Source organism: Peromyscus eremicus, chromosome 12, assembly GCF_949786415.1.
Source record: "Peromyscus eremicus chromosome 12, PerEre_H2_v1, whole genome shotgun sequence".
NCBI lineage: Eukaryota > Metazoa > Chordata > Mammalia > Rodentia > Cricetidae > Peromyscus > Peromyscus eremicus.
In genome coordinates this window covers 45746574-45760901 of record NC_081428.1, presented here as the reverse complement: position 1 = coordinate 45760901, position 14328 = coordinate 45746574, and the positions used below count along the sequence as shown (strand labels likewise).

General features: G+C 37.9%; 1 protein-coding gene across 1 annotated transcript in view; it reads left to right on the top strand.

Annotated features, from left to right (window-relative positions):
* Myh15 (myosin heavy chain 15) overlaps nucleotides 1-14328 on the top strand; it is a 125401-nt gene that overhangs the window by 45405 nt on the left and 65668 nt on the right. Inside the window, exons 15-21 of the mRNA XM_059277732.1 lie at nucleotides 476-652; nucleotides 1666-1798; nucleotides 4862-4929; nucleotides 5810-5897; nucleotides 8002-8119; nucleotides 9810-9933; nucleotides 12370-12506. Of these exons, the coding sequence (XP_059133715.1) occupies nucleotides 476-652; nucleotides 1666-1798; nucleotides 4862-4929; nucleotides 5810-5897; nucleotides 8002-8119; nucleotides 9810-9933; nucleotides 12370-12506 (845 nt within the window). The remainder of the gene's footprint in view (nucleotides 1-475; nucleotides 653-1665; nucleotides 1799-4861; nucleotides 4930-5809; nucleotides 5898-8001; nucleotides 8120-9809; nucleotides 9934-12369; nucleotides 12507-14328) is intronic.

The window sequence follows — 14328 nt, the reverse complement described above, 5'->3', positions numbered from 1 at the left end:
CAGGATGTCATACTCACAAGAGTCTTCTGCCTTGCGGTCCCTGCTATCTTCATTTTCTGCTTCCTCTTCCAGAATACCTTAACCAGATCTTTCTGGGTTGTTTTCATTGGGGCGAAGAGGTCTCCTGGTAAAATCACTTCTGCCCCTTCATTCTCAGTCTTTGTGCTTTACAAAACTTCTTCAGAGCACTTACAGGGAACTAAGTTAATTTTCCAGTTATTTGTTTATTTGCCTGTTATCTCTGTCCCACGTGAATGTCATTACAGTGTGCGTCTCACTGCTGCCCCTGCTGGTATCAGTGTGACACTGTGCAGGTAATAAATATTCACAGGATACATGAGGTGATTGGCTAGTTCTGTGCTGGGAAGAGCTTCCCTTTGTCAACTAAGTTCTTTATGAAAGATTTCTATTGATGTACTACTGGAAATGCTCTTTTCTAGTGTTTTTAGAACTCACTCTCATCCCTCTCCCATAGCCCATGGGCATTCTTTCCATCCTTGAAGAGGAATGTATGTTTCCTAAAGCTACTGACAAGACTTTTGAGACCAAGCTCTTTGATAACCATTTTGGAAAGTCACCTTACTTCCAGAAACCTGCATCTGCTGGGAAGAACTCTGAAGTTCACTTTGAACTTGCTCATTATGCTGGAGTGGTGAGTTAGCCCTAGACTTCCAGCCCACACTTTCTGGTCTCTACATCAAGTGAACTTGTACAAAATCCTCAGCTAATATTTTAGTACTGTTTATATTAAATGATGAGATGAACAAGTACACTTCAGTGCCATAGGAAAGGTGGTGTCATCTTTTGGTGTTCAGGAAATGAAATGTCCATGCTACAGTAGCTTAGGTACAGAGGTTAAAAATGTCAAAATGAACTCTGTCATCCAGCCTCAAAACAGGGCAGCTGCGGGAAGCTTTTCCTGGAGATCTTCAATGTCACAGGCCACCTTGCCTTGTTTGTTTTTTTTTTAAAACTTGACGTTGTGTAAGTGATTTCAAATCACCCTTTTTAAAGACATATGTGACATAATGATCTCTAAATTTTGGCCCAAATTTTTTGAATGACCCTTATTGCCTCCCAAGTGACATATGTGTCCTTTTTTTCCTTCTTCTAGTCAGTGATTGTAAGAGAGCAGATATATAACTAAGGAAGGATGACAATATACCTCAACCTAAAAATGACCTCTCAAGTGTCCCCAGATATAGTTCTCTTCTTGATGTCATGGAATATAGTTATAACTACATGAAAAATACTATTGTACTTGTTAACGTGCTCCTGAATACTCAGTATGTGTCAAGAGAACAGATGATTTTTTTTTCTAGGGCTGCCTATGAAAGATGCTGATGTGAATTGTTTTTAATGGAGATATAAGGTCCAGTCCATCCTCCCTGTTCCTTTCTATCCTTTCCCTTATGTCTATCCTCACCTATCGCTTCTTTCTCTGTCAATTCTTTTTATTTTACTTTCTTTTGAAAAATGTAAAATTTAAAACTCCCACTGGGCTACGAGATGGCCCTCTGGAATGTTACTCAGTGTTGTTACTAAATTAACACTAAAGGATACAACTTGTGCATTTTTTTTCAAGCAATGCATACCTTTCCTTTCTGAATGTATGAATGTACACCTTTTCTCATATCCTTACCTGAAATGCTTGCCTTTCCGAAGGTCCCTTATAATGTCAGTGGTTGGCTTGGAAAGAACAAAGACATTCTTAATGAAACTGTGGTGGCTCTCCTTCAGAAGTCCTCCAACAGAGTCCTGGCGAGTCTCTTTACCAAGGACTTCCTTTCTGGCAGTGGTGAGTCCGTCTCCATTGAAGTTTTACCTCCCCATGGGGGTTGATGGGTGACCTGGCTTTTACAAAGCCCTTTCTGCTTTCTGTGATAAGAACTTCTTCTTTCTGTGATGTCTTCCCTGTTCTAGAGAGTGTATGGCCAACTCATGCTTTCTTCTGGACTTACCTACAAAGAGAGAACTGATAATACAGTTTGATGAATGTTTGGGGACAATAATAATCCTCAAATAGATACCAAGGACTAATCTAAGTTTTGCAAATCTTAATTGACTTTATTTGCAATTCTGAATTGATTGGCAGTCTGAAACGACAAAACAAAACAAAAACCTGATTTATTATACACCAAACCACCACACGAGTAAGAGCTGCTATTCCTATCTAGAGACAAGAAAATGATGTGTAAACCTGGACATTAATGAGACAACCTTGCTGATTGTAGCTCACATTTATGTTAGACGAGCATGGTTTGAATAGTTGGCAGACTGTGTTTGACTAAGACCTGGCAACTTGCTCAGGGTTGACTATAATTTGCTTTCATATTCACTTACAGGTTACAGAGAAACATTTGAGCTAAATTTAAGATGTCCTAAGGCAGCTTTGGGCCAAAGTCTGTCTGTTTGTCTATCTATCTATCTATCTATCTATCTATCTATCTATCTATCTATCTATCTATTTATCTATCTATCTATCTATCATCTATCTGTCTACCATCTTCCTTTGGTTCATATAAGTTGAAAAATCAAAATATTTCCTCTGCAACTGGATTTTCTTTTCCTTTGCAAAATGGAAACTCTTGGTAAATATTAACTACGGCAAGTTCAGATTCCCTCAGCACACATGGAATGGAATGTACCAGCTATTCTTTCCGTAGGGCATGCACTCTCACTTCCTAATACTCTCACCTCCCTATTATTTTATAGCCAGCTTCACATTAACCCCTGGTCTTTCTTAGCCTGTTTTAGGCCTCCTGATTAGCATGGTCAAGTAGATGAAGAATTTAGCATTTCCTGGATTTTTCAGCATATGATGACATAATTAAGGAGCAAATCTGGTATACTCTGGCCTATGTCAAGAGGAGATTGTTGTTGTTGGTTTTTTACTCTTTTGGGGGGCTTGTCACCCAGCTCCCAAATAAATCACACGTGGAAGCTTTTTCCTAATTATGAATGCCCGGCCTTATCTTGGCTTAGTTTCTAGCCAGCTCTCCTTAACAAGTTCTCCCACCTACCTTTTGCCTCTGGGCTTCTCCCTTTTTCTTACTTCTGTATCTTCCTCTTATTCCATGGCTTGCTGTGTGTGTAGCTGGGTGGCTGGCCCCTGCAGTCCTCCTCTTTCTCTGGCTGCTCAATCTCTCCTCACAGTTTTCTTTATATATATATATATATATATATATATATATATATATATATATATATATATATATATATATATGCCTTCTAGCCCCATCTAGCCTTTCTCCTGCCTTGCTATTGGCCAGTTCTTTATTAGACCATCTGGTGTTTTAGACAGGCACAGTAACACAGCTTCACAGAGTTAAACAAATGCAACATAAACAAAAGTAACACACCTTAAAATATTCTACTACAGGAGACAGAGAAATAAAAGTGTTTGTGTTTGATTTTGATAATTTGGGGGCAGTACAGTTGCTTGTTTCTACTTTTAGTTTTTTGTTTTTGTTTTTGTTTTTTTTTTAAAGGCTGTGTCTTGACAGTGGCTGGCCTCAAGCTTCTTGTCCTCTACCCCAGTCTCCTAAGCAACCAGGATGACTGGCACAGAGTACTGTGCCCACCTTTAGTCTGGGTCTTCTACGGTATCTCTGAGTTGGTGAGGAAGTGGCCATATACCTTACAGTCCCAATTGGATAGTTATCTGACCACACACAGGAGAATCAGAGCAGGGGATAGCCAGACCATTGGGAAGGAATTTGGAGTCTCTCTCTTCAAGGTGCACTGCAGTCTGTGCTTACGGAAGGGAAGAATTATCTTTGAAAAAATTTATTCTAGCATTCTTGTAAATAAGTGCTTGTAAAATTCTAACTCACCGTTATATTAAATTGTTCACAATAGCCATACTTTCTGTTGGTAAATTGATGTATTTTAGATCAGAGTCATAGCTTAAAAATGAAATGTCAAATAATTGTATTCCCTATTCAAAGATGGAGAAAATGAAAACGTGCACAGAAATCATGTGATCCACTTAGAGGACCTGGGCCTCCCAAAAGGACATTCATGATTAAATTTCATTACATGTACCTCTGTATAGTGACTATTCAGGTTCAGAAAACATGTGTTTAGTTTTCTGTACTGATAGGGGTCCCACAGTCTCCGGATTGCCCGTGGCTTTTGTCCTTTCTACTGTTGTACAGCTGAGTGAATTAGGACTGCACAGCTATTTGCAAGATATTTTGACTTAGTGTAAATTCTTTTGCTTCAATAATAAGGAATAGGGAATAGATATGACTTTTTCATAAACCTTGAAAGCATTTTGGTGTTGCCATAAACAGTTAATGTAGGGAAACTAAAAAGATAAACGTAAAAGCGCCAATTATATCACACAGGAGGTAACTACTAGTAATATTTTTGTTTCCAGGTCTCCCAAGATGTTTGATTTGCAGTCATTTATAACCTAACTGTGCTTGAAACTAGGCATACACAATCAGGATAATGATATTCAAAATAGACATTCTGTAACTTCTTCTCTTAAAATAAAACGAAAATATTTCCATATTTGTTATATGATCTACATAATCATTTTAAAGCTTGAAGTATTCTACTGTATGCATATTTATTCATAATTTAATGTGTCTTAATGGACATTTCTTAATTTCTCTTTTGCTCAGATTTTTCCACAGTGACTAGATAATGTTTGAGTGGGTATCTTTATATAGCTTTCTGATTATTTCTTTAGGGAGAAGCACTATAGGCATTTTGTGAAGGATGTACATATTCTCTAAGTTTTTTGAAACATACTATCATGTTTTAAAAACTTGGATGAATTTGTTTTTATCAACACTATGTATTATGGAAAAAGGAATTTTTAAACCATTTTCTTCTTTTGCTTTTTAAGCTAAACAGTTTGGCGAGAAGACACACAGGAAAGGAGCATCGTTCCAGTTGATTTCATCTCTGCATAAAGTAATTTACATTTTTAAATTAATAAATCATTATTATTTTGTGTGTGTATGATGTGTGAGCATGCATCCCAGAACATACATGTGGAAGTCAGAACAGCTTTGTGAACTCAGTTCTTTTCTGCCTTTGGGTTTTGGGGATAAATTCAGGTAACCAGGCCTTCAGGGTAAACATGCTTACACACAGAGCCATTTCATCAGCCTTACATAAAGCCAGTAAGGTGAATAAAGCCATCTTGTCATTGTAAAGGGCTTTAGAAGTCACTAGTGGTGCCCTGACCAGGTTTCATTTGTCAGCCTTGTTCTAGTCCTCTGGCTGGTGTGACTATTGGCTCATAATGGCTCCCAGTGGTTAGAATTGCCTTTGGGCAATAGGAAGCAGAAGCACCTCATGTCTACCTCTCCTGACTTTGGCTCTTCAAGAGAGGACCACTGTGTTGTGACTGGGTGTGTGGAATCAAGCCCGAGGCTGAATTAGCATGGTAGCCTTTCCTTCTGATCTCCAACCTGCTTCCTTCACTCTTAAAATGCATGTTTTAAACAATGTCAGATAATGATTCTGTACAATCTGACCTAAAATAAAGGCTTTCAAAATAGAAAACGGAAGAAATCATAAGCAACCCTGTTACTTGGCTTCAAAAGCCACTGAATTCAAATTCAAAGCAGGTGGAAATGATTCACAGTGGAACTATGGCTGTCGGGGAAGTATTGACTTGCCATAGGAAAGAAAATAATGTGTTTGGTAAGCATGTAATAATGTTGAATTCATTGTCTCCCTATTGGTGCTCATGTTGGATATCAGATTCAGCTGACAGATTTAGATTTTCTGGGGTTCTTTTAAAGCTTGCAAAGTGATTTTGTGTTTATTATGGCTTTTATTTTAGGAAAACATAAATAAATTGATGACAGATTTGCAATCAACCACACCTCATTTTGTGAGATGTATAAATCCAAATATGAACAAAATGCCAGGTAAGAACTAGACATATTTACAATTTGTAGTAGGTAATATATTTTATTTCAGCTTTGTTGAATGTATTTTAAAGAATTATTTACCATTTCCTTTATATATGGGTAGATTTTTGCATAGAACAATGAAAGGAAGTAAAACTTGAGGTCTCTGGAGCCTCCTCCAGGCTGCTTTGAATTTGGTTTCAGGTGGCCATACAAAGAAGACTTCCCAGAGTAGCCTCCATAGGAAATTGGTCTTTGAATTTTAAGTTAAAACATGGGTGCTGCACTTTTATTCCATTCATTAGAAGGAGAAAATATTTTTAGAGGGATTGAATAATCAATTGGGATGATATTTTAGCACAAGAATGGTATTTGGTCTTCATAACCTAAATTGACCATGAAGATCATTTCAGAAAATGTGAAACATTTCTCTAGTAATCTCTTCAAATTTAGCATCTTCCCTTAATATGCCATTTCCTTAGTTATGTACTTCTGGACGGTAGATACTTTCTTAATGAGTTAATGGGGGTAAGATGGTGATGATAGGACCGTGGTGATTTTCCCATTTGCAATTCTCAAAACTGCTCGGCCAAATTTAATTCTCTCGATCACGTTCCTTAGATCACAATTCACAGCTTTCCAGCCAACTCTTTGAAATATTAGTATTCTTAGAGCTTTAGTTCGAGGTGCTCAGACTTAAAGGAACCCATATGACAAGCACTATGTCTTCAGACCACCAGCCACTCTTGGAATTCATACTCTAACAGTGTTGATTGTGATCTGTGTGGGTCTGTACTATTTTTGTACTTTTATGAATCTACTGTAATTAAGAATCCAATCTTGACAGACTGTGACCTAATTAGGGAGACTGTAATGCCAAGTAATGTTGTTATTGGAATTTTTATAATGGAGACATTTCAGCATTACATGTGTATTTGTGTTTGTGTGTATACACATATATAGCTTCATTTTTTTCTTATAAGTTCAGTGTGTTTGTGTGTGCATGTGTGTGTATGTATGTATGGTGTAGTATTAGGATTAGAATAACACAAGACTTCACACAAGATGCCATATTTGCTACATTCCCAGACCTTAGCTGGGCTTAGAATATATCTAAGTGTCCTGCTTCATCAAAGAATGCAATCAGTTGCCTCTGAATTTTGGAACAATTCTGCTACTATTAGAAGACGTCTATGCAATCAATTGAATTTCAGCAAGTTTTCAACAAAAGCTTTATGCTTTAAAACAATCATTCATATTTAATAAAGGGGATGAACGGGTTTCATCTTAAAGTGTCAGAAGCTTCTAATCTCCCTTGTTATAAAAGATCTGGTCCTGTCCATAGAAGGACTGGAGTACAGACATAGGGTCTAGCTTACATCTGTGATCTGAGACATAGTTAGAAACATAGCAGGCCTTTGTGAAAGGGGTGGCCCTTGACTTTGTCCAGAGTACTTGATGAAGGTCAGAAACACTGGGTCCTTGGTTGGTCTTTCAAAGGCTTCTGTCAGAGATTCCAGCTGGCAGCTGTAGAAGGGCAGGCGGCTTTTGTTGAACAAAGTGGTGATAGAAGAATGCTTGTACTGTAGAATAAATGTAGACATCGGCAACAGAATAGGGGGAAAAAGACGTCCCGAATGTGGGCAAATCCATTCTAGGCATACAAGCAAACAGAATTTTGTGGTTGGTCCACCTTCCTCTCTCTTTGCACTGCTCCTCCCCAAACCTTGTAGTTTCTCTGGCCTCCTATTGGAAATGGTAGCCCACTTTGGGCTCTGCTCACTTTCTCTAGCTGCTTCTAATTAGCATGTATATGATGTTAGCCATTTGCACATAGCAAAATATGTGATCTTTTTCATTTTCCAGGAGAATATGCCTATAGAGTTTTATCTATCAGCTTGTTCTACATTAAAAATAATTCTAGGTAAATCGTATCTGTAGAATCCTTCCTATTAGGACAAGTACTGGAATCGTCAGGCTGGGAGTTAGCGAGCTCCTGCGAATACTCGTGCACATCACACTGAATTTAAACTTTCTTTTAAACACAAGATGCAGCAGTGAAGATAATCTCTGGTGTGATAGATATTTGAGAACGTAGAGTCAGTGTGTCCCTCTCTTTCAGGTGTATTGGACCCTTTCTTGGTTCTCCAGCAGCTTCGATGTAATGGTGTCTTGGAGGGGATTAGAGTATGCTGTGAAGGCTTTCCAAGTCGGATGCTATATGATGACTTTAAGCAAAGGTAGACATACATTCGAGGTTCCCAAAGTCTAGAACAGTCTGTTCCATTTCCTCTGTGTTGAGTGTTTATGCATGCACTGTTTGTTTGCTTGGCGTACTCCACTCTATAAATTGATATGTTTTTGTGGTGATGAGACACAATGTTGACAGAGTTCCACATTATTTGTTCTTAAATTCAATATCTATATAGCTGCAGAGCCCTTACATCTCTGTTAGTGGATATTAGACCCATATATAGAGGAAATATATATAGAAAGAAGATGGACAGCCTGCTGTGGGATGGTCTGTATGGCAAATGTGTTGCTCTGATTGGTTAATAAATAAAACACTGATTGTCCAGTAGCCAGGCAGGGAGTATAGGCGGGACAAAGAGAAGAGAATTGGGGAAAGTGGAAGGCTGAGGCAGAGAGACCTGCCAGCTGCCACCATGACAAGCAAGATGTAAGGTACCAGTAAGCCACGAGCCACGTGGCAACTTATAGATTAATAGAAATGGGTTAATTTAAGATAGAAGAAGTAAATAACAAGAAGCCTGCCATGGCCATACAGTTTATAAGTAATATAAGCATCTGAGTGATTATTTTATATGTGGGTTGTGGGACTGCGGGGGTTTGGTGGGACCTGGAGAGAAGCTCTCCAGCAACAACAGCCTAAAGTGCATCTCTGAAGTCTATGTGCTTTGTGGTAGCTGCCACCCAATCAAGCTGTTGCATTTTTAGCAGCCATGAAAAGCAGGATGCAGTAGTGTGTAGGTGATAGGAGGCAAGAAAGGCATCTTGGATTTCCATGTCCTTTTGAAAAACGAAAAATTTTAGTTTATCAGAACAATTTGAACAAAATGTGGTAGAGCAAGAAGAACACCTGTCTAGGAACTGAAAGGCATGTGTCTACAATTCATGATAAGGGTGAAAAGCTTTGGCAAAAGTCAATTCAACCTTTCAGTTTCCCTGTTCACATAATAGAGATACTTACACTTTCCCCCTTTTTCTTTATTTCTCAGTCTCTACTTCTCCAGTGAAATTAAGTTAATAACCACAACACTGTAGAGAATATAAACTGACCCATTGGACGGATAGCTGATAGCATCTCCACTATTGTGGCCAGGAGTTGTGTTAGAGTTGACAGATTGGAAGGAAAGATAGGTATCTGAACTAGCTTTCCCCTGTAGATGAAATTCTAAACAGTCTTAGTAAATAAGAAACACAGAGCTAAATACAGAGTTAAAGCCTAAGAGATCAGAGAAAGGGCCATGACTCCCTTTAGCTTACCACTTGCTGCTGTCACTTCCCCTGAGAGAGAGACCTTCTCCTGTGTATCTGTCTTTTTATTTCCTTTCTGTTCTACCTTCTCATTGGCTCTAAACCCAACCACATGATTTCCTCATCACTGCCTGTCTATACAGACCTCCAGGTCTCTATGGTTGGTACTGGGATTAAAGGTTTGGGTCACCAGTTGGCTGTGTCCTTGACCACACAGAGACTCTGCCTACCATGTGATCGGATTAAGGGCGTGTGCCACCACTCCTGGACTTCTGCTAAATGGCTTGCTTTTAGCTCTGATCCCCAGACAACTTTATTTATTAACATACAAATAAAATCACATTTCAGCACAAATAAAATATCACCATATTCCCCCACTTGTTTCAGAGTTCTCTTTGAGTCATATGATTCCCTGGTCCCATTTCAAAATAGGTACTGCATTCTAAACCCAAGGACCTTTTCAAAGAGTGACTTTGTGAGCAGCAGAAAAGCAACTGAAGAAGTACTTGGTTTCTTGGAGATAGACCATTCCCAGTACCTGTGTGGAGTCACCAAGGTAACCCAGAAACGTCAAAGAATGCATTTGGGAGGGAAGAAGAAGGAAAGGTATACATTTTAAAATATTGGTAAATGCTTAATTATTAAATAAGTTCTTCAGCTCTTGTGACCAGAAATAATACAAATAGAGACCAATTCATAGTGGAAACTTCAATTCTGCTTGAGAAAGAAAATCCATTGTTACTTAGACAAGTCTAAATTTTGTTTACATTATTTCAATATTGAGGGTTAAATCTAGGGCCTTGTACATTCTACACAAGCAGTCCCTTGCTGAACTGCACTCTATCTTGCATATAAATTTTTATAACTAATTGTCTAGTCAAATTCGTGCCACTCTATAAAACACTGAATTGACCTTTCTGTGATAGACAACAGAGTAAGAGAATGTGAACCAGGTCCCCAGAGATGGCTACTTGCGCACATGAAATGTTTTATGTAGTGTGCTGAATTGGAAAATAATTATTGCTTGAATCATTGAGTAATTTAAAAATTCAATTGTAAGCCAAAACCAGGTTTCTTAAATATGACTATTTAAATTCTACTTTATCCAAAAAAAACCCTACATATTTTTGGAAATTTCTGGTTACCTGGCTTGCTCTTACCTGGTAGTCAATACCACGCTGTCCTTAATGACATCCACGGAAAACCAAATTTTTGAAGGGGAGTGTGAGGATACAGGGTAAAGATCTATCTGTCTGTCTGCTTCCTGTCTATCCATCCTTCCTGAGCTTGCCTCATCTTTCTTCTGCCTTAGCCTTTTGAGTTTCTAGGATTATAGCAACCCCATAGTACAGTTTTATGAATGTTACTTGATTCTTACATTTTGAATACCTAGAAATCAGTGTTTTATCATTTGTGGTTTTTTTTTCCTTATATCTCACTATTTTTGCCATATGCCACTCATCGGGGATCAAGCTCACATGAGCTAGTGAGAATCCCAGGTCACATAAATTAAGGAGGCTTTCACTCATGGATGGGAGGATGAAACTGAACGGGACTCACTGACAAGACTGGGCATATTTTGAGCAGAGTTGTTCAAGATGCCTTTAAGAAGAGCCACATGTGTTCCTCTATGAAATTTGTGTCTTAGGTAGCTAATCACCTTACCTTGGTTCTTACTGATTAGTCTTGGGAAATGCCAAGTCTCTCATATGTAGAGCAAAAGCATCTTCTAGAGCATGGGTCAGTAAACTAAGATGCAACAACCCCATGGGCTATTTAAAAATCACTGCCAGTATCTTACTATTCCTCTTCCACCTATTCCAAGGGTCCCTTTATGCTTTCCAGATTTCTATGATTATCCCATGTTGTAAATTCACATCTGAGAATATGGAGCTAGGAAACACAGATGAGAGAGAACATGCAGCTTTTGTCTTTTTTGGGGTCTGGGTTACTTCACTCAATAAAATCTTTACTAGGTCCAACCATTTACCTACAAATGTCATGACTTCGAATATCATTCCATTGTGTATAGGTACCACACTTACACTATTTCCTCATCTGTTGAAGGAAGTTAGGGTTCCGTTTCCTGGAAATGTCAATATCAATGGACATGTTAACATGGAAGGGATAATTTCATGGGGTTCCACTTCTACCCAAAGAACCACAGGCAGTTCATGACTGCAAGAAGGAACATTATTCTCTTTTAGAGATGAGCCCCCTTATTGGTTGTCCAGTGTAGAGTCCAATGTAGTCTAATTTGAAACAATATATACACAAACAGGAAAAATGAACTCAGTATGTTGTGTTTATATATATTTGCGTGTGCATGCATGTGTGTACACATTTGCATGTGCACACACACACATACAGAGAGAGAAAAGAGGGAGAGATGGGGGAATAACAAAAGAAAAATATGCTATCAACTTGGAGGGGAAACATGGGAAGGATTCAAATAAAGGAGGATAGCTGAAAGGGAGGGGAGAATGATCTTATTTTATTTCCATTAAAACATTGAAAATAAAAATAAAACCATTGCCAGTTAGCAAAAATCAATTTATATTTAAAAATTATTTAGAAAAGCAAACAAGTACTCAACACAACTCTTTATGACCCACCATACCCAGAAATGAATGTTTCTTGCCTTGTCCTTCGCAGAAGTAGTTGTGAATTCTGCCAAGTCTTTGGAGTACTGTGTACCTGAGCTCATTTTGTAACTTGGATTGTGTTTTTTAAATGTTATTATTAGTCAAGAGGAGGATACAGAGTAAATGATCAGGTTGCCAATATATCCAATATAAAATGTCCTCTATAACCTTTAGAGTTAGAAAGTTAGATTCCCTAGGATGTAAATTTTATGCAATGAATAATACATATTCAAAGACATGGGATTGATAAAGTTGTCCTGTAGACTGCTTCTGTTGTTCTTGGCGTCATTCAAAAGACTGCTGAATTCATCTGATGAGTGAAACTGTACCTGGCTTACTTCCTTTAGGTGTTTTTTAAACCTAGCATTCTGGACCAGTTGGAAGAAAGGAGAGATGAGAAAATATCTAAAGTCTTCACCTTGCTCCAAGCCAGAGCACGGGGAAAGCTGATGCGTATTACATTCCAGAAGATTCTAGAAGAAAGGTACTAACTCTCTATGTTAATTCATACCTCAACCAATGCGACTTTGGTCATTGCTCTGCAATAAAAAGACTGTGGTACAAAGACTAGTGTGCTTAGTCAGAGTCTTGAAAATGTTTACTATCTGTATACAGAAAAGGCAGCATAAAGGACCTTGCTGTCTTCCCCAGTGAAGTATCATAATCCAGATATTATTTGTTTCTTCTCATTTTCCCTTTGGGAGGGATAGTTTGTAGTTTAGAATTACAGACATTGGAAGATGATCTGTTTCACAGTTTTGGCAGTAGCACACCTGGAAAGATTGGCACACACCTAAGTAAGACTTGAAAAATGATAATATCAACAGACTTGTTGACATGGAAAGGGGAAATCTCCTCTCCTGAGTCCCACCCTAGATAAAGAATTACAGACAACAAATGAGTGCAGAGAGAGAGAGAGAGAGAGAGAGAGAGAGAGAGAGAGAGAGAGAGAGAGAGAACTAGCCTCTCTCAGGGATAGGCCCCCTAATTGGGTATGCAGTACAAAGTGGTCAGCTCTGAAATCATATGTACACAAATGGACTCAGCAGGCTTCATTTATATATTTGTGCATATATATGTAAAAACAATGAAAAAGGGGCACCCAACTTGAGAGAGAGTGAGGGGGGATATGAGAGGAGTTGGAGGGAGGAAAGTAAAGATGAGAAGTGATATAATTATATTTTAATTAAAAACATGTTTAAAAATGATTGGCACACATATCCCAAAGCTAACTCTGAAGAGGGATAGTGCGTGTGTGTGTGTGTGTGTGTGTGTGTGTGTGTGTGTGTGTGTGTGCGCGTATGCCACTGTTACTTCTACTGGCTCAACAATTGTGGGTCTTGATGACTTATAATTATACCTCTTTTATTTCATTTCAGGTAAGTTCAATGGAAACACTTATAACTGTATTTGGACAATTTGATATTGGTTTTTTTTTTCCCTAAACTTTTAGTAAAACCATGGAAAGCAAGCTAATAAAATCTTTAAACAAACAGACCAGGAACAAGAAACTTTGTATTGGTAGTAATTTTTCCTTAGCATAGTTTAACTTCTAGTGGGGAGCCCACAAGGTTTGGTGTAAATTTCTTGATTGACATTTCGTTAATTCTATTTGTCCAAAGATGATCAAGACTGTGAAAATTATTAATGGGACAACTCCTGAGGATTTTTAGTGACTCTCTTAGAGCAATCAGTGTAGTGTGGGAGCTTAGGGAGCAAGTAACATGTCTTCTGGGTTTTTGTTTATTTGTTTTTTTGCTATTGTTGTTTGAGAGAAGGTTCTATGTAGCCCAGGCTAGCCTAGACTTAATTGTGTAGACCAGGCTGGCCTTGAACTCCCAGTAATCTATCTCTGCCTCTTGAGAAGGCTGAGATTGCAGATGTATGCTACCCTACCTGGTTCCAGTTGTATATACTTGTGTAAAGTTTTTAATTTTTTCATATTTACTTCCTTTATTTCTCAAATGAGGCCATTAAAATCAAATCATTTATCAAAAATTATTGTGAACTATATAAACTTCATAAAAATGTAGATAATATTCTCATGGCAACATCATCAAGGAATATTAATTGTTAAAATTTTTTATACGATTGCTGACAATTTAAAAATTATTAACTGACACCATTGAAGTCCTTGTGTATTTTCCTCCTTCATTCAAATCTATTTTCCCCAGATCCTAAATTAGTGTTAATTATTTTTTGTCACATGTATAAATGTATAGTTAATATAAAAATATGTTCTCATTCTTTACTAGATATATCTTTTTCTGTTTGTTTGGTTTTTGAGACACGGTTTCTCTGTGTTG